The 27,500-nt window shown below is 43.0% G+C and overlaps 1 protein-coding gene across 1 annotated transcript in view; it reads right to left on the bottom strand.

Moving 5' to 3' along the window:
- LOC133114705 (heparan sulfate glucosamine 3-O-sulfotransferase 4-like) overlaps window positions 1–27,500 on the bottom strand; it is a 131,492-nt gene that overhangs the window by 103,592 nt on the left and 400 nt on the right. The window contains exon 1 of the mRNA XM_061224284.1: window positions 27,047–27,500. This exon is cut by the window's right edge and continues 400 nt beyond it. Coding sequence (XP_061080268.1) covers window positions 27,047–27,500 — 454 coding nt within the window. The remainder of the gene's footprint in view (window positions 1–27,046) is intronic.

Here is a 27,500-nt window from a genome sequence, read left to right as displayed (position 1 = left end):
TCTCTAATTGTTTATAAGCCTCGCTGAGCACCTGAAGGACTGCAATCGTAACCTGACACCGGGTCGCTGGCTCGTCTTCAGCGCCCGTCGGCCGGATCGATTAAAAACGCCGCCATCGCCTGGCCGACCCGGGCCTCGCCGGCCGGCGGTTTTCGGAGCTGAATCTGTGAGCTAAAAACCGGCAGACGTTGACTCCGCTCGACGCGCGGACGCACTGCCGCGCTGGGAGTCTGATCCCAGCCGACAGGGACGTTTCACCCGAGATCTCACCGCGATGCGTAAAAATCCATACGGTGGAGTGGGATGAGGCATCCGGCTGTCTAACTGACACCGGCTCTAGAGTTCATCTGGGAACAGGATATGCTTTTTATAGCCAGATTGATCAATCATTCACTTGTTTCATAACTACACATTTACCCAATTTTCATGTATTGATACAAACACCATTTGTATTGATTTATTTCTTCTCTGGCTATAATGCCATAGAGATACACTCTAGAGAGATACACTCTGAGCACTTTATTAGGTATTTATTAGACTCATTTTTTAGACTTCTGCTGCTGTAGCCTATCCACTTAGAGTTATGATGCGTTGTGTGTTCAGAGATGCTCTTCTGCATACCACTGTTGTAATGTGTGGGTATTTACATTACTGTCACCTTCCTGTCAGCTTTGACCAGTCTGGCCCTTCTCCTCTGACGTCTCTCATTTATTGCAAACTCTAGAGACTAGTGTGCGTGAAAATCCGAGGAGATCAACAGTTTCTGAGATACTCAAACCACCCTGCTTTTCCACGGTCAAAGTCACTGAGATCAAATTTTTTTCCCCATTCCGATGGTTACCTGAATCTCCTGACCCGTATCTACATGATTTTATGCATTGCACTGCTGCCACACAATTGGCTGATTAGATAATCATATGAATAACTAGGTATAATAAAGTAAAAATAATAATATTCCTAATAAAGTGCTTGGTGAGTGCAGTGTATGGGCAGTGATGTGAAAGCTCGTTCACAGAGGTCAGGAGGTGTGATAAGAGAGGCAGGGCGCTGTACTGTGTGACGGGCATGTTGCATATTGTGATTATGATATGAAATACAATGAGACAAACATTCATCAAGAAAAATATTTCTGCAGTAATACACGAGAAGGAGTGATACTGCCGTGTGATAAAATCACTGCTGTGCTGTGTCATAGATCAGCACAGCCGGGACATTATCACACCGTAAGTCACAACGGCAAGTGTATTACCGCAATTCCAGACCGTAGAATTATAAGGTTAATACAATACGCGGAATAATTCGTTTTGCGTACATAATTTCAGAACAGTACATTTAAAATCAGCAGCAGTTGGGTGAGCTGCTGATTTTGTGTGTGGGGCGCAAAACTTACCTGTAAACTGATGATTGGTTTCAACCTGTTTTCATTTCTTTTCCTTGATAAACAAGGAAAGAATAAGATCAGCACAACCATTGGGCCCTTGAGCAAGGCCCTTAACCCTGCATTGCTCCAGGGGAGGATTGTCTCCTGCTTAGTCTAATCAACTGTACGCTCTGGATAAGAGCGTCTGCCAAAATGCAATTAATGTGCAAGTGTGAAAAAAAAACAAGTGTGCCAATGTACTGAATGATCAACTGGCAAGTAACATCCGGCTTCTTTGCATCCTGTTAAATGATAAATCCAATTTAGAAAAATCTGTTTTAACCACTAAGCAGTGGTGGATGGTGAGCTGGAAATAGTTTGGGCAGAAAACCTCCCCTCGATTATCACTACAGCGATGAATTCACAAAAACACTGAATACCATCATGTATAACCAGCTCTCCACAAATATCCCATTTATAGTAATGTATTAATATGCCAAATTTCTACTTGCATTGCAAAAGTGCGCACATTTTATCAACATAATTCGTGGATACATGTAGACCTCTTCCTATGCTGCAATTACAATCAGAGAATAGGCCATTCATGGTAAAGATTTGCAATGCACAGATTTTAAGCGTACTTACTGCTTAGTGATCAAAACAGATTTTTTTCTAAATTTAACTCATCATTTAATCCCCTGAACAGAATGTGCAAAGGCTGAGCGCTACTTATTCGTTGGCACGTTTGTTATAAAGGAAAATTAATTAAAACCGTTTGAGACCAATGACCAGTTTAAAGGAGTTATGCACCCCATCCGCTGTTGGACGGATTCATGGTTTGACCGTGGACTTTGTATATGCTTACTACGGGGTCGGGATTGCCCTTGAGTTTGTTCATTAAACTATTTTCCTGCGCGAGGGTCCTTCGTACCTGATTTTTGTTACAAACTGCGGCTGGTAAAAATACATACCTAATAAATGAAGCTGCAGGTGTGCAGAAAACACTCAAGTCAAAGTTAAAAACGCATTTTCATTAGAGCTGAAGGTCAGAGCGGAATGATTGAGACCATAATCTGGCACAAAGTCTGCTCATCTGAGCCACGTTCCCTGCTGCTGCTTCACCTGTGTGTGTGTGTGTGTGTGTGTGTGTGTGTGTGTGTGTGCGTGGGTATGTGTGAGCGTGTGTGTGAGTGTGCGTGGGTATGTGTGCGTGTGTGTGTGTGGGTATGTGTGTGTGTGTGTGCGTGGGTATGTGTGTGTGTGTGTGTGGGTATGTGTGTCTGTGTGTGTGTGTGCATGTGCATGTGTGTGTGCATGTGTGTGCCCGTAAATGTGTGATTGTGTGTGTGTGTGTGGGCATGTGTGAGTGTGTGTGTGTGTGTGTGGGTATGTGTGAGTGTGTGTGTGTGTGTGCGTGGGTATGTGTGTGTGTGTGTGTGTGTGTGTGCGTGGGTATGTGTGAGTGTGTGTGTGTGTGCATGGGTATGTGTGAGTGTGTGTGTGTGTGCGTGGGTATGTGTGTGTGTGTGTGTGTGCGTGGGTATGTGTGAGTGTGTGTGTGTGTGTGTGTGTGTGTGTGGGTATGTGTTTGTGTGTGTGTGTGTGAGTGTGCGTGGGTATGTGTTTGTGAGTGTGTGTGTGTGCGTGGGTATGTGTGAGTGTGTGTGTGTGGGTGGGTATGTGTGAGTGTGTGTGTGTGTGCATGGGTATGTGTGAGTGTGTGTGTGTGTGTGTGTGAGTGGGTGTGTGTGTGTGAGTGTGTGTGTGTGTGCGTGAGTATGTGTCTGTGTGTGTGTGTGTGTGTGTGTGTGTGAGTGGGTATGTGTGTGTGCCCGTAAATGTGTGATTGTGCGTATGGGTGTGTGTGCATATGTGCGTGTGTGTGTGTGTGTGTGTGTGCGGGTATGTGTGTGTGTGTGTGTGTGTGCGTGTGTGAGTGTGTGTGTGGGTATGTGTGTGCGTGTGTGAGAGTGTGTGTGTGTGCGTGTGTGAGAGTGTGTGTGTGTGGGTATGTGTGTGTGTGTGTGGGTATGTGTGTGTGTGTGTGTGTGCGCGTGTGTGTGTGTGTGCGTGTGTGTGCGTGTGTGTGTGTGAGAGTGTGTGTGTGTGTGGGTATGTGTGTGTGAGAGTGTGTGTGTGTATATGTGGGTGTGCGTGTGAGAATGTGTGTGTGTGTGGGTATGTGTGTGTGTGTGCGTGTGTGAGTGTGTGTGTGGGTGTGTGTGTGCGAGTGTGAGAGTGTGTGAGTGTGTGAGAGTGTGTGATTTGATACATCAGTAAGCACTTCATTATTACACTTAGTTTTTAGACTTATTGGTCTTCTGCTGCTGTAGCCTATCCACTTTAGAGGATGGACACGTGTTCAGAGATGCTCTTCTGCATACCACTGTTGTAATGTGTAGTTATTTGCGTTACTGTCACCTTCCTGTCAGCTTCGACCAGTCTGACTTCTCTTGCAGAACTGTCGCTCACTGGATGTTTTTTGTTTTCCATACCACTCGCAAACTGCTAAATCTAGAGACTGTTATGCATGAAAATCCCAGGAGATCAGCAGTTTCTAAGATAATCGAACCACCCTGTCTGGCACCAACAATCATTCAACGATCAAAGTCACTTGGATCAGATTCCCATTCTGGAATTTGGTCTGAAAAACAGCTGAACCTCTTGACCATGTTTGCGTGCTTTTATTCGTTTAGTTGCTGCCACATGGTTGACTGATTAAATACTTGCATTGACAAGCTGGTGTACAGGTCTGACTAATAAAGCGATCAGGTTCAGTACACTTTCAATAGACAATCATTTCCTTTATTCTGTGTTGAGGCATTTAAGGCATTGTGTGTCTCGGGAATGCAAGAAGAGTTGGTAAGATTCTTGACAATTCAACCGCTGGAAGGCAGTTTGTTCAACCAATTGGCAGCGAGAGAAAGGCAGGGAACCTCACGGGATAGGTGGGATCGTGCATTAAAGGGGAATTGCATGTCCTGATTGTGCAATAATCTGAATTTGTGCTGCAGGGACCAGCTTTCCACCAGACATACCCGTTTTTTGTTCTTGCAAGACCCTTTCCACTAGTGTGGATATAAGATGATCTGTAGAGTTCTATTGTTATTTCCAGGACTGGGGTCAAATGGCAATTCAGTGAAGTTACATTTTTATATTTTATATTTAGCATCTTGCAGGTCTTGATGTTGGAAGCACCTTAATGACTGGAACTGCACCTGTCTCTGGCCCTTATGCCATGTGAAATGACATTACAGGCACTGGGCAGATGTGCTTATCCAGAGCGACGTACAACAAAGTGCATACCCATAACCAGGGACAAGTGCGCTGAAAGACCCTAGAGGGAAGTACAGTTCCAAGTGCTTGGAATGACCACGTAGATAAAAACTTGTAGATTAATCTGATGCGACAAACAAGCGAAAGTAGCAATAAAACCACCTTAGCAAACACAGCGCTAGTAATAAAACAAGTATACACTTATACGGGAAATACAATAAACAGCTTACATAGCCAAACCAAAGTAGCAATAAAACCTCCTTAGTAAACACTCAACGCTAGTGAATTACAAAATTCACTTTCTAAGTCGCGCTGGCTAAAAGTGTCTGCTAAATGACTGAATTGTAAATTCTATATTTTAATTATGCAGTGGGTAGCACTGCCACCTCACAGCAAGGAGGTCCTGGGTTCGAATCCCGGTTGGCCGGGGCCTCTCTGTGCGGAGTTTGCATGTTCTCCACGTGTTTGCGTGGGTTTCCTCCGGGTACTCCGGTTTCCTCCCACAGTCCAAAGACATGCACGTTAGGCTGATTGGAGAGTCTAAATTGCCCATTGGTATGAGTGTGTGAGTCAATGGTGTGTGTGCCCTGCGATGGACTGGCGACCTGTCCAGGGTGTATTCCTGCCTTTCGCCCAATGTATGCTGGGATAGGCTCCAGCCCCCCTGCGACCCTGTTCAGGATAAGCGGGTTAAGATAATGGATGGATAATGGATGGATGGATGGATGGATATTTTAATTATTTACCTGCATGGGCTGCGTTGATGTGAAATTGACAAACAATTGAAACAGAAATGTGCGTTCAGCTGACGGTGAATGTGTTGGTGTGCCACGAGCGAGCTCGACTGCGCAGTTGCGTAGTGAGCCCTGGAAAAAAGACTGAAGTGGGCAGCAAGCCTCCTCATCCTCATTCCGCTGTCGTTTCATCCCACACGTGCGTACGGTAGTGCCCTTTTCTCTCGACCCATGAACCACAGGACTGTCTACGGCCCCTCAGCCTGCCTGCGCTGTGGATGCATACCGGAATACAAACAGCCAAAGCAGCAGTTATCTCCCCCCCCCCCCCCCCCCCCTAATCCTTTGTTAGTTGCACAATCCAAATTATCCTGTAACAAAATATGCCTTTGGATACTCCAATTAGTGGCTGGTGTAACTGCTTAAAGCACATTGGAGTGCGTCCCACTGGCTTTTAGCCTCAAAGGGCTTCTAACAAATGGTACAATTTATATAATACAAAAACTTCCAACAGAAGCATGAAAAAAAGCACTAAGAATGTGTTCTGCTGAAGAAGTGTGTGTACAGTGGTGTAAAAAATTTACTCAATCAACCAATTCACCAAATTTAATTGATAAATACATTCCGTTGATTGAGCCAGGCTTGATTGCAGCCAGCCCCATTCACTGTAAACCTCACTCACTCACCTTACCGTCAAGTAGTACCCACAAGCTTTCAACAACTATACCACGATCACAAGAAGATTTCAGAAGAAATGAGAAAAAAGTTGGAATATATCAGTCTGGAAATCAATCAAGGCTTTTTATAGTGTACATTACACACGCATTTGCAACACAATGCACTTTACACAAAATAAACACAATAGTAAAAAGTATTAAGCACACCAAAAGTATATAAAAGCACAATAAAAGCAACAAAGTTGAGGAACATTAAATCAGGTAAAGGGTTACAAGGCCATTTGGAAAGGCTCTGTGACTCCACTGAACCACAGTGAGAGCCATTATCTCTCTAGGAACAGTGGTGAATCTGCCAGAATTTCTTAGGGTGCAGAGACGACTCATCCAGGAAGTCACAAAAGATCCCATAAGAGCATTGAGCTTTTTGGAAGACGCGTGGCCCATTATGACCGCCGTAAAGCAAATACAGCTTTTCAGAGTAAGGACATCATACCAAAGAGTCTAAAAGTCTACACGGTGGTGGTACTACATGGTGGTACAAAGTCTACACGGTGGTGGTACTACATGGTGGTACAAAGTCTACATGATGGTGGTACAAAGTCTACATGGTGGTGGTACATGGTGGTATGCAGTCTACAAGTCTACAAGGTGGTGGTAGTGTGATGTGTGATGGTTGTGTGCGTGTGGCTTGGACCTGGATGATGGCTGGTTGTTTTCACCCATTCAGGAAAGTCCACGTCTGAATGGGTGAAAACAAACTAAATCAAAGTTTTGAAGTGTCCTAATCAAAGTCCTGATGTTGTGGGGGGACCTGAAATGAGCAGTTCATGCTCGAAAACCTTCCAATTTGACAGAATTAAAGACAGAATTAGTTCTGCAACGAAAGGTGTTTGCTGAGGTCCACTTTGTCTAATCCACTTTGAAACCATTTAGTGTGACAATAATACACAATAACAGAGGAAATCAGGAAGGGGGCAAATACTTTCACAGCACCGTATAAATTAGGCCTAAATTGTGAACCTTAAACACATGTCCTTAAGTTTGACTTACTAATACATTACATTCAAATATATTAATGTCCGTGTAAAGTCTTTCACAGTTGTCAAATGTTCAGCAATATCCAAAATCAACTTGCCAAACTGTATTCATGAAGGAACAAAGTAAATTGTAATTAAAAATAAGCAAAGACAAAGGAGTTGCATATATTTAAGTAAAGCAGACAAATGTTGATTGATTTTCAGTTTAAAACCATGTTCATCTGCCATCAAAGGCATTTTAATTTGTGGGCAGTTAAGTGCTTTACCATAATTCTGATTTGTATTTGTTCATTTTTAATACATTTCAAGCTCCAGTTACAAACGAGACAGTATAAATTAATTGTGAGGTAAACTTTGATTAATTTTTCAGAGAACGGCCTTCGGCATAATATTCAACTCAACTTAACCCTTAAAGTGCACAACAGGATATTAATTCTAAAGCGGCATTAACATCACAGTCTTTATTCCCCACGAAACTCTGTGATCTCTTTTTTTTTTTTGTAAGAAGCATGTTGAGTGTAAGCTTACACATCTAATTCCCCTCTACATCATTGTTTCACGCTGTGCGAAAATCATTCCAGCAGAACACCCCGGGTGATTTTTCAAATTGGGAGAACAAGAATTTAAAAAAGCGACACAAATCATACGGGAAACTTCAAAAGGAGGCAAGATAATCGCGTGCAGCCAGATACCGGAAGCTTCCGGCCGTCACTCGTGTTTTGTCTGGGAGGGTGACTCTTTTGTGTAAACTGCGCCATTAGTGTTTCACCAGCACACCGCGTCGGTTGGGCCTCGTTAGACAGACGACACGCGAAGCACATGTGCATCACCTTACATTAATCTGGCAGGCGCTGTCATCCGAAGCGATGTACCATTACATTACATTAATGGCATTTGGCAGACGCGCTTATCCAGAGTGACGTACAGTTGATTAGACTAAGCAGGAGACAATCCTCCCCTGGAGCAATGCAGGGTTAGGGGCCTTGCTCAAGGGCCCGACGGCTGTGCGGATCTTATTGTGGCTACACTGGGATTAGAACCACCGGCCTTGCGTGTGCCAGTCATTTACCTTAACCACTACGCTACAGGCCACCTTATCAGCGCACAATCAGCGCATTCTAAAGGAACACAGGTCAGTCAAGGTACAATTCTCACAATTTATCAGTTATCCATAGCCATGAACATCACCTATGTGTGGCATAGCGGAGTAAAATGGCCCTGCATTGGGTATATTAGCCTACCCTACCACACAGCAAACACAAGAACTCATATAATATGTAAAATATGTATGTGAAAGTCGCTTCGGATTAAAAGTATCTGCTAAACGATTAAAATGTCAAATTTACCAGCTACCGTTAATACTGTATCATCCACATTAATGACAGTGTAGCATGGCGGTTAGGGAACTGGACTTCCAGGTTTGATGCCCAGGTCAGGTTGTTTCTGTCTCAGAACAGGGCTGAGGTGAAGACTTTTGTGCAACAGCGACTGCTGTTGGTCCAGCTAAACTGTTCCACTGTCAACCGGCGCTTCATGAAAATGTGTCACTTGTGAGTTGCAAAGAGGTTAGATAGGGTAGAGCAGGGAGGCTGTGGTTGCACCCATCCTTTAGATAGCTGTGGAGATAATGAGATGATTGAATGATCTAGATTTCTTTGGCATGAAATATTTGTTTTTGCAATCTTCTTGACAGAAATCTTAGGTTAGTCACTAACAGCTGCATGGCCTTATCCCAGTCTCGTTTCCTCACAAAAAGTATGAAATAAACATTTCTTCCCCAAAGTGGGCAACGTCAAGTAATAATAAGTATACATCGTTTTAAAGTGTATATTTTTGCATATTTTAAGTACTTCAACTCAACTAATTCAGCCTATTTTAAGGATACCAAGAGTTTCCTGGAATATGGTCGTATGCAAATATTTGGCCACCCCTGGTCAAAAAGCTTTTTACAATGAACATCTTGGTAAACAGAAGCAAACCTGAACTGTAAATGTTACAGAGTTAAATATGAGACCTTTCTGTAAATTTTAAAGCAAGATTGCTTTTGGTTTTTGTTTTTTTTGGTGCCCACATTTTTGCATACGACTCTACATATGGCATTTATTCTAATATCTGCATTCTAAAGTGGTGAATTTATTTTAAAACCATTTACTTCTGGAAAGTACAAAGAAAGTGCTCTTTAAGTAGCCTAGGTATTTAGTTAAGAAAAAGCGTACCTAACTTGCACAACAAGTGCGACAGATGGCTTCCTTGCAACCGATAATACAATACAATAATGGAATGGAAATGGACCAACTGAGAACAAGCGCATCTGTGTGTAGGAAAGGGTACTACTCATTACAAATACGAGTTATATGTGATACCAGTTTCAGTGTCACCACTTTCTCCCAGGTGATATTATCAGCATAAGTCATAGCTCAAAAGCTATTCATAATGACATTTTTATATGACAACATAGGCCTATAATTCCAATGTAATCCAGAAGTTCTCAACCCACTGTGGCCAGCCTGCATGAAGCAGGCTCTGCTGCGAAATCCAGCTATGCCAGCTTGACCGTCTTAAAAACCGGTCATAAACTGGGTATGAGCTGATCAACCAGCATGGTCAAGCTGGTTATAAAGCTGGTCTAGCTGGGTATGAGCTGGTCAACCAGCATGGTCAAGCTGGTTATAAAGCTGGTCTAGCTGGGTATGAGCTGGTCAACCAGCATGGTCAAGCTGGTTATAAAGCTGGTCTAGCTGGGTATGAGCTGGTCAACCAGCATGGTCAAGCTGGTTATAAAGCTGGTCTAGCTGGGTATGAGCTGGTCAACCAGCATGGTCAAGCTGGTTATAAAGCTGGTCTAGCTGGGTATGAGCTGGTCAACCAGCATGGTCAAGCTGGTTATAAAGCTGGTCTAGCTGGGTATGAGCTGATCAACCGGCATGGCCAAGTTGCTCATAAGCTGGTCTAGCTGGGTATGAGCTGGTCAACCAGCATGGTCAAGCTGGTTATAACCCTGGTCTAGCCGGGAATTAACTGGTCAAGCAGCTAGTGCTGGTAGCTTGTCTGAGCTGCGCAGAAAGTGTGATACAAAACCGAAACCAAGCAAGGGGGACAGGAACGATAGCCGATTGCCTACACAAATGCGTTTTGCGACATTCGAGGCGGAGCGCTCCAGAAGTAGCAGATCTCCGCTCGCACGGCTCCACCGCGGCAGAACCAGCCCCGGGTCGTCCTGCCGGTCCCGGCCCCGATTCAATTACTCAATTTGTTTATTCGGTTGCGGTGCTCGTGAAAAACAAAGCGCTACGCTCTCTGTTCCTCTCAGATAAGAGACAGACACAAGGGAAGTGCCAAGATGCCACTGGCAAGGACCGGAATCTGTGATTGACACGTGTATCCTGCCCCCTCCCCACCTTGCAAAATCTTATTCATGGGAAATGAAGTCACCCGTTAACATAAAATCTGCGTTTAGCTGCTCTGAAGCGCAGGGCCAGCTAAGAGGAATCGCATCGGCGGGGTGGCGTCGAAAACTTCAGCTCGTAGGACGGGAATCGCTTTCAGACAAAAGTAATCCGATCAATCAGCAGACTCCTAACTCTTTTATGTCCAGACTAAATTATTTAATGGGAGAGGCTCTGATTAATTAATCATTTAATTGATTGTAGCTTTTGAGAAAGGCACCTTGGGGTAGGAATCTAAGGAAAGTCCGTCTCCCTGTATCAAACATTTACGAATCAACTTCATAGGGTATGTGGGCCTTGTGTGTGCATGGCTAACTAATCCCATTTCCTGGGGTTCATTTAACATGAGAGGCAACAATAAATTTCAACTTCCAGCTGAATTTAAAATGATTTGACCCACAGACCAGCACCGTGTGATCTCACATCAGTGCTGAGAGGGTACAGACCAGCATCACCTCCCACCCATTCCGCACAGAGAAGAACAAAATCCTCAGCAATGGCCATCCACAAAAAAATATCATTTAAATTTAAAATGATTTCTTTGTTGCATAAACAATAGTGTTTTTTCCCCAGGGCCAGAGAGAGAAGGTGCAAAACTGCTCTGCGAACATCCTGTGTTGTAGAATGGATTGAATTGATTTTTGTAAAAGGTGTCTTTTAGAAAATGGCCAATCACCACCAGGTTGAATTGTTCCCTGCAGCAGGTTTGCAGTGGTGAATCCTAACATCCTAAATGTTACTAAACATAATCCAAAAAAAAGGTATAAATGGCCACCAAATTTGGAGAAAATGGGGAAGGTTATAAAAATAAAAAAAAGTTCTGTTCAGCATGTATGTACAGTACTGTGCAAATATTATATATACGTCAAATATTTTCCCTGCTTTAATGTTTTTGTTTTTTTTTAAAGATATTTTTTTAAGATATGATGCACCAAAATTGACACAAAACCCAATTTCCCGCCTTTTTGGGTACCTTCTTTTAGAGCCAATAATCTCTAGAGTGACAAATGTTTTGGATGTTCTTTTTTGAATATATAAACATTACGTTTAGACAAAGTTTGAGCAAAATTGAAGTGGTCAGAGGCCGCGGTGGCGCAACAGGCTAAGACGCAGCGGACTTGCGGTTGCAGTTCGCTGCAGTTGCACACCGAGGACCGGGGTTAGATTCCCGCTCCTGCCAAAAGCCAAGTTTGGCTGGCTCTCGTTAAGTGGCACAATTGGCTCGCTGCTCCAGAGGGAGGGACTTGGGAAGGTTAGTGGATCGCCAAGCACAACATGACCACGGGTGCCTCGGAATCACGGTCACGAGCATGAGACGAGACGGCTTGAAGAAGGCGTGTTGCTCTCCTTCGGGCCGCCAAGGGACGGGGTGTGGGTGGTGTATCCCCCAGCTAACACTAATTGGATTAGATGGGGTACAATTGACTACAATTGGGAAAAATCTTAAATTAATTTAGAAAAAATAAAAATTGGCGTTTTGGCCTTTCGCCCAATGTATGCTGGGATAGGCTCCAGCCCCCTGCGACCCTGATCAGGATAAGCGGGTTCCGATAATGGATGGATGGATGGAAAAATTGGAGTGCTGAACTCCGTGATTCTTCACGGAATGACCCTGCAGACAATAGGTAGGTAGTTCTAAACACCCTGGAGAACTTGCCGGAGTTCCTCTGCAGACCTTGGCCAACTCTCTTGTTTCTGGCTCTCCAGGTAATCCCAGCCTAATCCCCACAGCAAAGTTTTTATCCGAAAAGTGGTCAATTACTTAATATGCTCTTTTATTCAATGAAATACAACATTTTCTCTGGAGCATTACATTTTTTGGAAAATGAATGTCTGGGAATTCATGGAGAACTGACACACTAATGCAGAAAACAAAAATAAACATCTAAGACAATATTTGTGTATATATTTAAAAAATCTAGGGTATTTTAGACCTTTGCACAGTACTGTATGAGCATCAGACTCCAGAACATTCTTATCGACCCACAGACCAGCACCATGTGATCTCACATCAGTACTGAGAGGGTACAGACCAGCATCACCTCCCACCCATTCCGCACAGAGAAGAACATAAAATCCTCAGCAATGGCCATCCGCAAAAAAATAATAATAATAAAATCGCATAATACATGAGAAGGAAGCAATAAAGAACACAAGTTGAGAAGTACACTGCCCTGATATTGCAGAGCTGAGTCCCCAAGAGCTGACGGAACAATAGAAAAGTACCTTATCATCTCAAAAGATAAGACAGAGACAAAGACACCCTTGGGATCAATGGCAAGGTTTTGAGGTGATCTGAACATGTGGGCAGTAAGAAACCCCAAATTAAGAGAGTGGACACTGTCCATTTCTGATTCATGCATCTACAAGTAGGCTACTTGCTCTGAATTTTACTGAAAATGGCATCACAATGCAACAAATACCTTAAACAAATGAGAAGTTTCATGATTAGAAGATATGTATCTCAGTTCAGAAATACTCACAATTGTTAATATGTCATGTTTACACTGGGAACAGCCCGTAGCCAAGTGGCTAAGGTACATGACCGGGACGCAGAAGGTTGGAGTAGCCACGATAAGGTTCACGCAGCCGTTGGGCCCTTGAGCAAGGTCCTTAACCCCGCATTGCGCCAGGGGGGAATGTCCCCTGCTGAGTCTAATCAACTGTACGTAAATCTCAGCTAAATAAAATGCAGTGTAACTGGCTGTTTGTGTTGCAGAAGTGCAGGTGCTGCTGCCTTAAGTGGCTTTACAGCGCTGCTCTAATGCCTCCAGCCGCGACAGAAACGTCGTCTTTCATGGTTCTCCATAAAAAGCTGCAGCCTCTTATGAGAAGCATAATAGCGGCTGGGGTGGGGGTGGGGGGGGGGCGTAGGGTTCATAAATGTCATAATGTCACCTGCGCTCCGCATCGTATTTGAAGAGCGGGGAGATTAAGCGCAGTAAATTCTCCCAGTATTTCAGCGCGCCGAACAAAGAATAAAGCCAGCTCCTCGGCTCAGACGTGAAGATTAGCCCCGCATAATAAATGCGCCGTTAAAACCGTGAGCTCCCGCACCTTCGGGCTTCTGGCCTCCGCCCGTTGGCGAGTCAACAGGACGTTTACATTCGCTGCAGGGTGTTGAAGTGTACCTGCGCGGGGGCTCATCGATTTTGTGCCATTGTCGCGATTAGCAGAGTCAGCGGCCGCCCTGTCAATAGGACACGTCTCACTGCATCGGGGCCCCGGGGTCTGTGTGGGGAGACGCCCGTATTACAGCGAGCAGCACGGGAGACAAGGGGAGCGGTTAATGGACACGCCGTAATCGGAAAGAGAAGGCGGGGAATGCGTAGACAAATGAGCTTCCGCGACTGTGGGATTCCCTATCTTTTGATTGGCAGCTGTATCTAGCACCGTGTAAATGTGCAAATGTGTAAATGGCTGTGGATAATTTGAAATAACATTACATAAATACAAGAAAGCAAAGATAGAAACAGTAAACGGCTCTCTTATCACTACTGACCAAAATCAATGTCAAAATCAAGCAGAAAGACCTGGGGTATGCATTTATGAACTGCTCATTAATAAGGTGATGGCGTATGATGACAAATTTTAATGAAAAACTTTCAATGTTATGTTGAATATGCAAATTCCAATACATAGGCTATGTGATATTGTGCTTCACTGGTGGGTCAGCATTAACTATTTGCAAAAGGTTTGTAAAAATCATACACTCACTGAGCACTTTATTAGGTACACCAGATTGTTAATGCAATATCTAATCAGCCAATCATGTGGCAGCGAATAAATGCAGACATGGCCAAGAGGTTCAGCTTCAGTTTTTCAGACCAAATGTCAGAATGGGGAAGAAATGTGATCTAAGAGACTTTGATCATGGAATGCTTGTTGGTGCCAGGGAAAGAAAAAGCCAACGCCAACAATACAGTTCAAAAACACCTTACAAAACTGTCAAAACACCGGGAATCAGTGTGGAACCTGGAATAGCTTGAGGACCGTCACTACAAGCTACGGCTTCACAAAACAAGCCAAGGAGAGTAATTCACCATGACAGTAATGTTTGCAACTTTCATAATGAAGCTAAACATCCCAAACACAGAGCAGAGGTTAAACAATGCCGTTTTAGCCAGCTTGATTAACATAACGTTCAACTGATATTTTATCCTCTCTTCTCACGCGCTTGTTTTCTTGTCTCATTTTCTGTAATATGTCTGATATTTTGAAGCACTCATACCCCTGAAGCCAAATTACTTTCATAATATCATCTACAATTTACATAATAAAATCCTGACCACTGTTGCAGGGATGCTCTGTGACTTGTGTGGGCAATCCAAGCAGGCCCGGTAGAATGGACTAGAAAGATTAAGTGGAGAAAGAAAAGGGATATAAGTCACCTAGAGCACCATCTATCTTAGGGTTGCGCCGAACCTAGAGAGGAAAAGAAAAAAGTAATGCATGTGGATCAGGCCTGGGTCGAATATGTCATTGTTTTGCATTCAAATACTTTTATATAAATGCTTTACTGAACATGTCTTTGGGAGCTATGAAATGCTTCAGGCCCTCTTGGTTGGTTCAGTTGTGCCAGGCAAGTACAATCTAGCACAGAAAATTATTTTAATCCAAATTTGTATTTGACCCAGGTCTGATGCAGATGCGGTCGCAAATTCTACCCCCTCGCGTGATCGGAGCAGCAACCACACACACCCTCCCGGTCTGCAAACCCCCCCCCCCCTCCCCTCCCCCCCCTCCTGTCACAACTCCTTCCTGGGTTGCATGTCACCATATCCCCCAACCCTCCATCTCCATCTCCCTCCTGGGAGAAACCCTGCTGCCAAAGCCAGCTTCACTACCAATTTTACATTTTGATTTTTCAAACTGCCTCATCTGATGGCAACCGTTTATGGGTTTTAACACTCGCGCGAGTGCCAAGTAAACATGTCGCACAGACTGTTGTGGAGTAAATAAATTGATCTTATTAATCATGCGCGGTTAAAACAGCACAAACACAGAGCTGCTTTTCACACTGCATCATGGTGTTTAAGTATTCAGAGGGTAAACGCCGTCTGGCAGGACCAGGGTAAACGCGGCCTGACAGTATCGATTCCGCGGCTCAACGTAGAAAGGTTAAACGTCACGCTTGCGTGTAATGAACACGCCTACACTCACTCAAGGTCCAAGCTCCCGGTCATTTTACTCAAAGATTCGGTGTATTGCCTTCATCAGTGAAAGGGTTCTGTGTGCTGATAGCAATCGTACATACCCACAGGAGTACAAGATAATTACAGAAGAACTATCAATCAGTGCCTGTTTTCAGGAAGGCTATTGACGAGAACTTCACTCATTGGCCGCAAATCCAAAAAGTAGCGTGCATTTAAACAGAAATGGATAGCGCTCTCATTTATGCCTTTTTTTCGTTTGAAACCAGAGGTTTGCGGTTCTAAGGAAATCAGAAAATACATTCAGAAAAGATCCGCGCAACATTTTTAGTTAAGCTGAGGCTAGATGATCAATCATTTCAGCATAATCCCTTCATCAGTGAAATTGTGTGACGGCAGTCTTGTATACCCAGCTACAACTTCACCACAGGTGTACAAGCTAATTAGAGTGAAACTACCAATCACAGCCTCTGTTTACAGGTAGGCTATTAACAAGTACTTAATTCCTTTGGCAGCGCATGCAAAAAGTATGCTTTGATTTAAGTCTTTCTGGTTGAAGCCGGAGAACTTTCTAGATGTGAGGAATTCAGAAAGATTCATTCTCCACGGTCTCCACATTTCCGTTATTATGAAGCCGAGTGATTTCAACATTTACGCAAATTGCCTTCATCAGTGAAACGATTGTGTGTATGTAATGTAATTGTGTGTTGTGTGATTGTGTTGAAATTACAGTCTTGTATAGGCTAGCCAATCCTACAGCTTCATTGCAGGTGTAGAAACTAATTAGAGAAGAATGACCAATCACAATAGACGGCATAAAGAATGTTATATTTACATTTCATGAATAACATAAAGTTCATATGGCTATGGATTGCACTCTCATTTAAACTCTTTTTGGCAACTGGGCAACTAGAATTTGGTAAATGGTTGGCATTTATATAGCGCCTTTTTCCAAAGCGCTCATTCACCCATTCATACACACACTCACACACCGATGGCGATTGGCTGCCATGCAAGGCGCCGACCAGCTCATCAGGAGCATTTGGGGGTTAGATGTCTTGCACTGGGACACAGCCCGGGTGGGGGATAGATCCGGCAACCCTCCGACTGCCAGTCGACTGCTTGTACTGCCTGAGCCATGTCGCCCAGTATAAAGCTATTCAACAAAGCAGGACAAATGGTCAAATGGTCATGAAATTAGATGCTGGCGTTTAATAATAACATGGCCTTAAGTTGCAACAAGTCAAACTGCTACTACTACAGTGATGGTGTTGAGGACACTAGAACCCCCCCACTCTTTGTACATAGAGTAGGCTAGGAAAGGTCAGTGCATTATTTCCATTGAGCCGATCGTGTTTTCAGGAGCGCTTGAAAATGAGAATTTCTATGTACGTCAGTTGAATTTCCAAAGCGTCGAAAGTGTCGTTTTTCTAAAAAAGCAATTTCTTCAGTTACAAGCGGTGAGAATATTATCTCAATTAGACATTCCAACGCCAAGTAAATTGCCTGAAAGCAAGCAACTGCCTGAAAAAAACAACCCATCGTGACCCAAAGCCTCTGCTTTGAAACCAAAGTTTTCTTCAAGCTCATTTAGAGAGCTTTAGAACATAGTTTACAGCTTCCTCCTAGGCACATGCTTTGGAGATTTTTCTCTCAGAAGTTTTTTTTTTCTCAGCAAATGCTTGCATAAAGTGATAAAGTAGTGATAAAGGGCAATATATTATTGTAAATCAGCAAAGCAGTACACCCCAAATACTCAGTCTCCACTGTATTAGGTAGACCTGTACACCAGCTTGGTAATGCAAATATTTAATCGGCCAATCATGTGGCAGCATCTAAATGCATAAAAGTATGCCGACATGTTTTTCAGACCAAATGTCAAGGATGGGAAAGAAATGTGATCTGACAGACAGTGGAATGATTGTTGGTGCCAGACAGGGTGATTTGAATATCTCAGAAACTGCTGATCTCCAGGGATTTTCATGCACACTAGTCTCTCGAGTTTGCAGAGAATGGTGGGAAAAACAAAAAACATCCCATGAGCAGCAGTTCTGCGGCCAAAAACACCTTGTTAATGAGAGACATCAGTGGAGAAGGGCCAGACTGGTCAAAGCTGACAGGAGAGTGACAGTAATGCAAATAACCCAAAATTAGTGGTATACAGAAGAGCATCTCTAAACACACAACACGTCAAAGCTCTTAAGTGGATAGGCTACAGCAGCAGAAGACCAATAAGTCAAATAAATAAGTCTAATAAATACGTAATAAAGTGCTCACTGAGTGTATTATTGCTAATCATTCATGATTTGATGTAATATGTTTTGTAAATAGTTAAAGAATTTCCTCTTGTAGATTCTCACTCAGTTGTGATCAGGAGGCTTGTGTACCTCTTTAATGCGATGAGCTGCCCGTGGTAGGTTTTATCCACACTGGACATGTTTAACGTCAGGGCTCAGTCAAATGAACTGTTATTGTGAGTGAGCGAAAAAGACTGCTGGTGGTGAAAGAGGCCTTACAGAGTAACAGAAGGGAAGAATGTGAAATACCAGCCCTAAGCCCCCAAATAGCGTATGAACAACTCCCTAGTAGGAGAAAAACCCTCAAACAGTGGTGAGGGTCATACAGCCAGTGTTTGCATACGCAAGTTACAGCAACCTATCTACAGTACTACTTAGAAGCCTGGCTTACAGCACCCTGCTGTAAACAAGAGCTGAAGGTTTTGAAACGGCTGAGAGCTGGTTGACCAGTTCACACCAGCTCCCAGCTCGACATGGTTTTGACCAGCTCATGCTATGACAAGCTGCCAGCACTAGATGGTTGGCCAGGTCATAACCAGCTAGACCAGCTTGACCAGCTCAATTTTCGAGCTGGTCAACCGGACATAGCTGGATTTGACAGCAGGGCAGACCGACAGCTGAGTGCCAAGCAAGTGAATTTAATGTGTGCGATGAGTAACCATTATGACCATGTTTTGTAGAAGCTCTCACACCTTTTGACTGAAATACAGGGTATAGACAGAGAAAGAATTGGCCAATAAATAATATTTGTTTCGTGAAAAGCAAATGTAGAATTTTGTTGCTATGTTCAATCGACCTCAAACTTTTTATCCTGGTGTTTCATACAGCCTGGAGTATGACTGGAAAATTAAATCTGGTTCCACCCATTTTCAGAAGTGCATCGACTCTGAGAATACAGAGAATAGAAAAATATTTCTTCATAAATATGTCCTCCATGTTTGGTGAGTGATCGGGGAATGTGGTCACTTTGGTACATGTGCTTTTTATTTTAGGCTTTGAAGCAAGTCTGTACTGTATATAGTTTTAAAATAATGGAGTTTATTTAAAGGCCCACACAAATATTTTTGGAGATTTTTTCAGTTGATCATATGATCCTGGAGCTTTTGATTTGCATTCCATACTGAAGTATATAAGTACTGGAGTATAAGTATGCATATTTTAGGGTCTGACGGCTGTTTTTCAGAGCTGCTTGTAAAACATTTTCCCGTGTGACCTGACGCATGTTTTTGCATAGTCATCAGATGGCGTTGCTAAATGTTAACGCAGAGTGCTGTGACCACAGGAGGCGGGGGGCAGGGCAAGAGACCTTTCAAACACCTACTTCACTGCTCTTTACGAACGATTTGTGGGTGTTTTAGATGCTGGAGCCAAGAAGAGAACGCTTATGCGTGCGTGTTTAAATTAGCTTTGGTTGTTACATTCAAGTCAATGGGGAAAAAAGGGAAACATAATCAGCAGACATACTTTCGGATGATTCACTGCCAGGACCCTCTGACCCTTATAGAAAACAAGAACCTTCAAGGCACACAAAAAGACCTGACAAGTCCAATAAATACCTAATAAAGTGCTCACTGAGTGTATTTCAACAGATATAGGAACACAGGGATCACATCAAATCCCCTCTTTCTTACTGCTTCAGTTACACAAATTGACTAAATTGGTGCCAAATGAAAGGCTCAGAGGATATGTATCCAGGAGCTGATGAAAAGGGTGCATACACAATATATACCTGGTGTAAAATCCTGAAAATGAGAATGAACCACCACCCATCTCCTTCCATCTTACAATCACCAGGATGAGATTTTTTAGAAATCTTTTACTGCCTGTTGGAAACCACTCATCCTTAATCAGTGTTAAGAGCTATCAAGAATTCATTAAATTAGTCGCCAAGATGGATTACCGTGTGAAAATACAAGCTTTAACCTTATTCCTCTAACGTTCACATGCAGAGTCACCAGGTGTGAATTAAAAAAGCGTAGCAATCTCTTGACCCGCTATTTGAAGGCTAATGGGATATCCTTCAAGACAATTCTACACTTGATTGATTAGGGGAGAAAAATATTATTCATAACATATTTCAGACATTGGTAAGATACACAGCCTTCCTGTCTTGTTTTTTTCCATACCTCTCACGGTACAGTATGGCAGGCCACATGCTTTGCTGCTTCGTAATGCTATCATATCTTATGATTCATTTCAAAAATACATACAGCGCTTTATTTTTTGCGAGTGCTCTTAAAGGTACAATAGGTAATTTTGGACTAACGGTCAAAAGCCAATTTTCAACCAATGAGCTTGAATTATTGTACAGTTATACTATGTTTTGGTAGAGTGCCAGCCCGTCAACTGCATATTTTGAAAACTGAATTTAAGGACTATAAACACAGGAGTCAACATGTCAGTGAGCCTTTTTCAATGATAGGTACATTGTCTTGTAACAATGTTTTAACACAAAAATCGGACCTGCTGTACCTTTAATGTGCAAACTTGTTTCAGTCTTTCCTTGGTGCTGAGTAATTTGTGAATCCCAAGGGGGCGGGGCTTAGAGAGTGGTTGGATGTGTGCGGGGGCGGGGCTTAAAGAGAAAGGGAGTGGTTTGGTCTGTGAGGGGCGGGGCTTAGATAGAAAGGGAGTGGTTTGATGTGTGAGGGGCGGGGCTTAGAGAGAAGGGGAGTGGTTGGATGTGTGAGGGGGTGGGGCTTAGATAGAAAGGGAGGGAATGTAAAAGGTACTGAAGCGAGACATCATACAAAATAGTTCATGTTTTCTTCTGTCAGTCCCAAGCCCTATATGAAGAGGCTCCACCTAAATTGACCCGAAGTTGAAAAACATTTTTTTTCAAAGTGAGAGAATTTAGTTGGGCTTTAATTGAGGCCCAATAAAATAGTATAACAGTTATTTTTATTGGTTAAAAATGTATAAGGTCATATGGCACTCTTGGGATTTTACGGTAGTTACGCTTGAGTGCCATATGGCACTCTTGAAATGAGCAAATTAGCAGGAAGCACATTGTACAGTAGTGTGCACAAATGTGGGCACCCCTGGTCAAAAAGCCTTTTACAATTAACAGAAGCGAACCTGACCTGAAGTTAAACATGACAAATTCCCTCAAATTTTAAAGCAAGATTACTTTTTATTTTATTGTTGTTATAGTTTCAAAATAACAAAAAAAGGAAAAAGGCCCTGTGCAAAAGTTTGGGAACCCTGTCAGTTAGTCCTTCTCCTCTGGCAACTATAACAGCTTGTAAATGCTTCCTGTAGCCAGCTAAGAGTCTTTCAATTCTTGTATTTGGAAGTTTCCCCCATTCTTCTCAGAAATATTCTTCGGCCTCCTTGAATGCACGGCATGTTTGAGAGATCTCTGGTTGATTTTGAGGTTCTTTGCTTTGGATCCTCTTGAAATCCTTGGACAACTGTTTAGAGGAACCCATGGTTGCTAACACCAGACAGAACAGCCACTGCAGTTGGATACATTAGAAGGCATGGAGTTACAGCCCTGTAATTATACTCACCTGACTCATTGAAGCCCTAACAAGTAAATCACCTGGGTCTGGGCCTTAGTAATCCATCCATCCATCCATTATCTGAACCCGCTTATCCTGATCAGGGTCGCAGGGGGGGCTGGAGCCTATCCCAGCATACATTGGGCGAAAGGCAGGAATACACCCTGGACAGGTCGCCAGTCCATCGCAGGGCACACACACCATTCACTCACACACTCATACCTACGGGCAATTTAGACTCTCCAATCAGCCTAACGTGCATGTCTTTGGACTGTGGGAGGAAACCGGAGTACCCGGAGGAAACCCACGCAGACACGGGGAGAACATGCAAACTCCGCACAGAGAGGCCCCGGCCGACGGGGATTCGAACCCAGGACCTCCTTGCTGTGAGGCGGCAGTGCTACCCACTGCACCATCCGTGCCGCCGCCTTAGTAATCATCTTTTTTTAAAGTAACAAAGAATAATCAAAAAGGGTTCCAAAACTTTTGCACAGGGCCCTTTTCATTTTTAAACAATTCATAAACCGTAAAAAATGAAAATAAAAAACAGTCAAATTTTCTGAAAGGTCTGATGCTTAACCAATAACAGTTCAGGTTTGCTTACGATCACATACAGATTCATTGTAACAGACATTTTAAACCAGGGGCGCCCAACATTTTTTGCACCTGACTATATGCATGAGTTAATGTGGCGACACTGAAATAACATTCGAATGCTCGCGACGCTATGAGTTTGCGGTCCCGAGCTCCCGGAGACAGTCAAAGGTGTCAGACAGGAGCTGAGTGGCCGACAGTGAACAGTGCCTGGATTAATTACCCGGTCAGGGGTACTCTAATCTGACCCAGGGGGTCAGCAGTGCTGCTCGTTATCATTCCTCCTCTCTAAACATGTGTGATCTACACCAGGAACATCAGGTGAGTGAGATCTCAGGCTAATTACTGACATTAATCAATATTTTAACTATCAGACAGAAAAGAAAAGCAATAGCGCTACTGGCCTGTACAGGCAGGTTTGATTCTCAAGGGTCCAGACTATCCCATGCATTGACAGCTAATCAAAAATGTTATATTTACATTTTATACACTCAGCAGGCACTTTATTAGGCATTCATTATACTTTTTTTAAATACTGCCACTGCTGTAGCCTATTCACTTAGAGTTATGATGCGTTGTGTGTTCAGAGATGCTCTTCTGCATACCACTGTTGTAATGTGTGGTTATTTGCGTTACTGTCACCTTCCTGTCAGCTTTGACCAGTCTGGCCCTTCTCCTCTGATGACTCTCATTAACAATCAGCGTTTCTGTCTGCAGAACTGCTGCTCGCTGGATTTTGTTTTGTGTTTTCCACTTTTCTTTGTAAACTCCAGAGAAAATCCCAGGAGATCAACATTTTCCGAGATACTCAAACCACCCTGTCTACCACCAACAATTATTCCACGGTCAATGTCTCTTAGATCACATTTTTTCCACATTCTGATGGTTGATGTGAACATTGACTGAAGCTCCTGACCCGTATCTACATGATTGTATGCATTGCACTGCTACCACACAATTAACTGATTAGATAAACGCATGAATAAGTAGGTGTAATAAAGTAAAAATAAACTGCTCGGTGAGTGTACATCGGCCTAACACCGTTCAAATGGATGGTCTTATTTAAACCCTTTTGGGTTAGAACCTGGCAGTTAGAATTTGGTATAAAGCTTTCACCAAAGCAGGAAAAATTGGTTAAGACTACCCCATGCGTAGTATCCAATATGTTTTCAATGCAAGATGTACAGACATTACGCACACTGCAGTCATTGCAATGGCACGACATGGCATTGTGACCCGTGTATGCGCCAGGGAAATATACAATGTCAATAAAACATTGGAGCAAAGCAGTTATTGGCCTTGGATTCAAATAGTTTTCGGGGGGGGGGGGGGGGGGTTTCCAGGAACAGAACATGGAATATTAAAAAAAGCACATTTGAGCAATGTAGACGAAATTATGAGCGTGATCACCGAGTATTAATCTAATACAAGCCAAGCGAATCAATTGTGGCCCAAGCCGTTCCGCGCGAAACCAAATTAGAACAAGATTGTTCCGACGCCTTCAGTGTTTGGTCTCCTAATCACTCTGAGAAAAGAAAGTTTTGTTGTTTCTCGCATGGATTGCTTTCGCGGAGCGCACTTGCTCATTTGAGAACTTTTTGATCTCATTAACTGCTGGTTTTTATTAAATTCGGTTTTGGGATTCGGCGTGAAAAGGCGGCCATTTTGCGAACATGCTGAGAAAGCCTTCTCCTACTGTACCGGATTGCCCGAATGAGTGGCTGCCGGACGAATTCATCGCTGGATACAAACGATGCATGCTCTAGGGAATTGTAGCAGAAATCATTTGCTACAGGGACTTGATAATCTGTTGACAGCTGCTGCTATTTTGCGGTCATGCTGATGAGAATGCATTACTTTGCTCAGAGGGAAGGAACACAATATGTGTTTTTTTTTCCTCGAACATGAATTTTCATTTGAAACCTTCACACTAGAGACATCAATACTGCATATTGTACTGTGAGGATTGAAATTCATAACATGCGATATTATGCAAACATCATGTCATTAGTTATCTTTCCGAAGAGTACAACAGTGGTGCTTTATTCTGACATTCAGATTGATGGAATGGGTGTGAGTGTGTCAGTGTGTATGCGTATTGATTTTTAAGCCAAATATTTGAGAGGGATGTAATGGGTATAATATAATTACTTACTTAATAATACTAATTATAATATAGACCCCAGAGAACCATCGATGTGATGAAATTAACTGAAATTGTGTGCATATTTTCTTAGGGTATTTGTCTACAAATACTGATATACAGATCACTGACTGAGATCTTAAAATATTAGAATCAAACACCACAAATAATCTCGAGAATTTTTTTTACTGTGAACTGACAGGCTATTCAGTAATGAAGTATTTGTATGAAAATACACAAGAGACACATTTCTGCAATTCTGACAAATGATCAAACAATAGCTTTAAATTTGACCCCATGAAAAGCTTACTGTCTTCTTTCAAAGGGATGGATCAGTTATCCAACTCTCATTAAAATACATCTCTATATCTCTCTCTCTCTCTCTCTTTCTCTCACTCATTTCTAAACTTGCCTCTCCCCGTGAATATCAATCAAATCGCAATGTTATATGACCTAAAATGGTTCCTGCTGAATTATTGTCTTAGCCCAATGCCCGGAAGACAATATTCTTACAGTGAAGGATATCCCACTGTTCCGCGTGCATAAAAAAACCACTGATGAGAATGGAGACGAATGGAGAGACGCATATCTCCGGACATTTCCTAAATGACTGGTTTACCCACAGCCGCATGCAGGCCTCCGCACAGAGAGGGGGGGAATTCAGCGCTCCGTCTGCCCTTGAGAGGTCACCGGAGGTGGGGCCGCGGTTCGGGAGATCCGGCTGGATCAGCACTTTAGCGCGCTAATTTAGCATCACGCTCAAAACCACTCAGACACCGAGTATGGACGGCGCTAATGAAGAAATGCTAAAAGACAGCTTTTTTTTCAGTTCTGCTGGGGGGAGGGGGGGGGGGTGACCTGCCAAGATAAATAAAAATCATATTCTGTCTCATTATCGCTACCTTTTCCTCTCACAGGCCTGTTTTTATAGACATAACCGCACAGCACTTTGGGCACAGAGGGCAAGATAGGCCCAAGCTACACAGTAACACCTTTAGTGTCAATTCACCTGTTAACAGATTTCATAAAAGTGGTACTCTATCGCTGTATACAATCTATAAAATACACTCTGTATGAGTTAACCTTCATATTTTGTTTTGGGTCTATTTGACCCCGTTCAGTGTTTGACATCTCTTGAAAACCAGCTCACCTTTTTAAATCTTGATACTTGATAATCTTGAGGATTTTTCTAATTTGGTTAACAGTAGACATGAATTAACATAATGCTTTCAAAAGTCCTGCATAAGAACACAGAGGTGTTGTGTGGGGTTAGCTTTACCCTCTGTAGCTGTATAAAATGTAAGAAAATGTATAACCATTTTTATTTTTATTTCAGATTTATTTGTGGATGATTCTGGTGGCACTTTCCCATACATCAAGTTTCACTTACCTCAGGCTCTAAAATGTTTCCCGCAGATTTTTTACATTTTATGGCTAATAATTTGGGAGACTGTAAGAAGGTGAATTATAATTGATTCTATAATTTATTTATTTTTCTATTATGTTGCGTCAATTCAAACTGTTGGGGTAAATTTTACCCCAAACATAAAAGCAGTCATAAAATGAGGGTTAATTTGACACTGCCCATTCTTCTGTGTACAAAATGCCTCACCCAGGGCCAAAACGATTAAAGGTTTAATCGCAGGGATGAGGCTTCTGACCGAAGAAATGCTTGTTTCCCTGCAGGGAGCACCTGTAAACGCCTGGTAAGACCTACACCGGTGTTGGCAATGTGCTGCCGATGGTCGAGTCCAACCACTTTAAAACAGCTCGTCAAACGATTTCAGAGATCTTTTACAGGTACAGTACGACTCTCTTCACTTTACCACTTCAAAGACACACTGAAATATTCAGCATTACATTAACCCTGACTCAGAACATATTAACAGTACAATTTCTTACATAAGAGTACTTTGGATTCCAGTCGTACGACAGGTAAACTGACGGTAAGCATTTCACTGTGTTAGCAGTGGCTCCAATGCTTACCTTCCCGTCATGGATTTTCTTTATTTTTTTAACGGACATATTTCGGACATGGTGTGGTCTACGGCTAAGAATGAAGTGATTGTGTGGTGTCAGTGTTTTCCATTGATTTTTCCCAGTGGGAGATTTCCCAGTCTGACTGCTGAGTGATATTCATCTTTCACACGGTGTTTCCCGGTATGTATTTGCCACAATCTTCACCATACACGGCAGCTACTGGCACCATAGGAACAGGTTGCCATTATCACTGGCTCCAAAGCATTGTCCTTTCCCACAATCCTCTGTATCAGTTTTATGTTGCACATCACGTAAAGGACCAATAGGAGGACCCAGAGCAGCGAGGACTTGCTATGGACTTTCAGAAACCTAGGTTGAAACCTACTGCGTGAACATGGTCCTGTGTAGCTAGGTATGATTTATTTGGCCAGAAGACTAATCTTCTGAGCGAGCTATCAGTTGGCTACAATTAATCAGGCACTTCAATGGGAATTAAATTGCAGGTTGACATTAGTTTTACATAATTTGTCTTAGAATTCATCATGTGTGTGTCACACAATAGCTGAGGTCTTCTGTGATTGAATAAAACAAAACATTAGGCCTTCTGTCTTCAGCCTTAAAGTAAAAACAGCAGCATATAAGCTGTCTATAGGGTATATGTATTACTAATGTGTGTAAAATGATATTCTTGGTCATTATGTGCTAGCTGTTGAACCATAACGGTAAACTATTGATTTACCCATCTGAACATGGTTGCAAGTGTTAACTGGTAACACCAAATTGAAAATCGCGGTCGCATCAACCTTGTGAAAATAATAATTAATTGAAAATAGGGAACGCACCCACCTGTACCAATCCATTCCTTTGTCGTAGTGTCTGTCAAAGAAATGGGGTTCATTCCCAACTGCCCTAACGTCGGGGTGGACCCTTAGCGCTTCTAAAAGAGCCCTGGTACCTCCTTTCTTCACTCCGATTATGATGGCTTGGGGCAACTTTTTCTCCCCGTAATCCGAGGTGCAATTCACCCCTCTGCTGAGTTCCTCGGCTGTGGTGCTGGATTCCCGGCGCTCCCTCTCCAGAACTGTATTTTGAAACCCCGCATTCGCTTTAGTCGGATGTGATTGTGTTCTGATCCATTCCGCCGTCTTTTGCTCGATTTCCACATTATCTTCCCGGTCGACCACGGAGACTGCGTAACCGGCGACCGTCTGCTCGGTGGAGGTACGTTCTACCAGCTCCTCCGTGAAATAACCCTGAGACGTGGTGGAATAAAGTTTCTCCCTAATCGTCAGGAAAGTTG

Source organism: Conger conger, chromosome 16 (assembly GCF_963514075.1).
Source record: "Conger conger chromosome 16, fConCon1.1, whole genome shotgun sequence".
Taxonomy (NCBI): Eukaryota; Metazoa; Chordata; class Actinopteri; order Anguilliformes; family Congridae; genus Conger; species Conger conger.
Note: the sequence above shows the minus strand (reverse complement) of the source record. Positions and strands in the feature narration are given on the sequence as shown.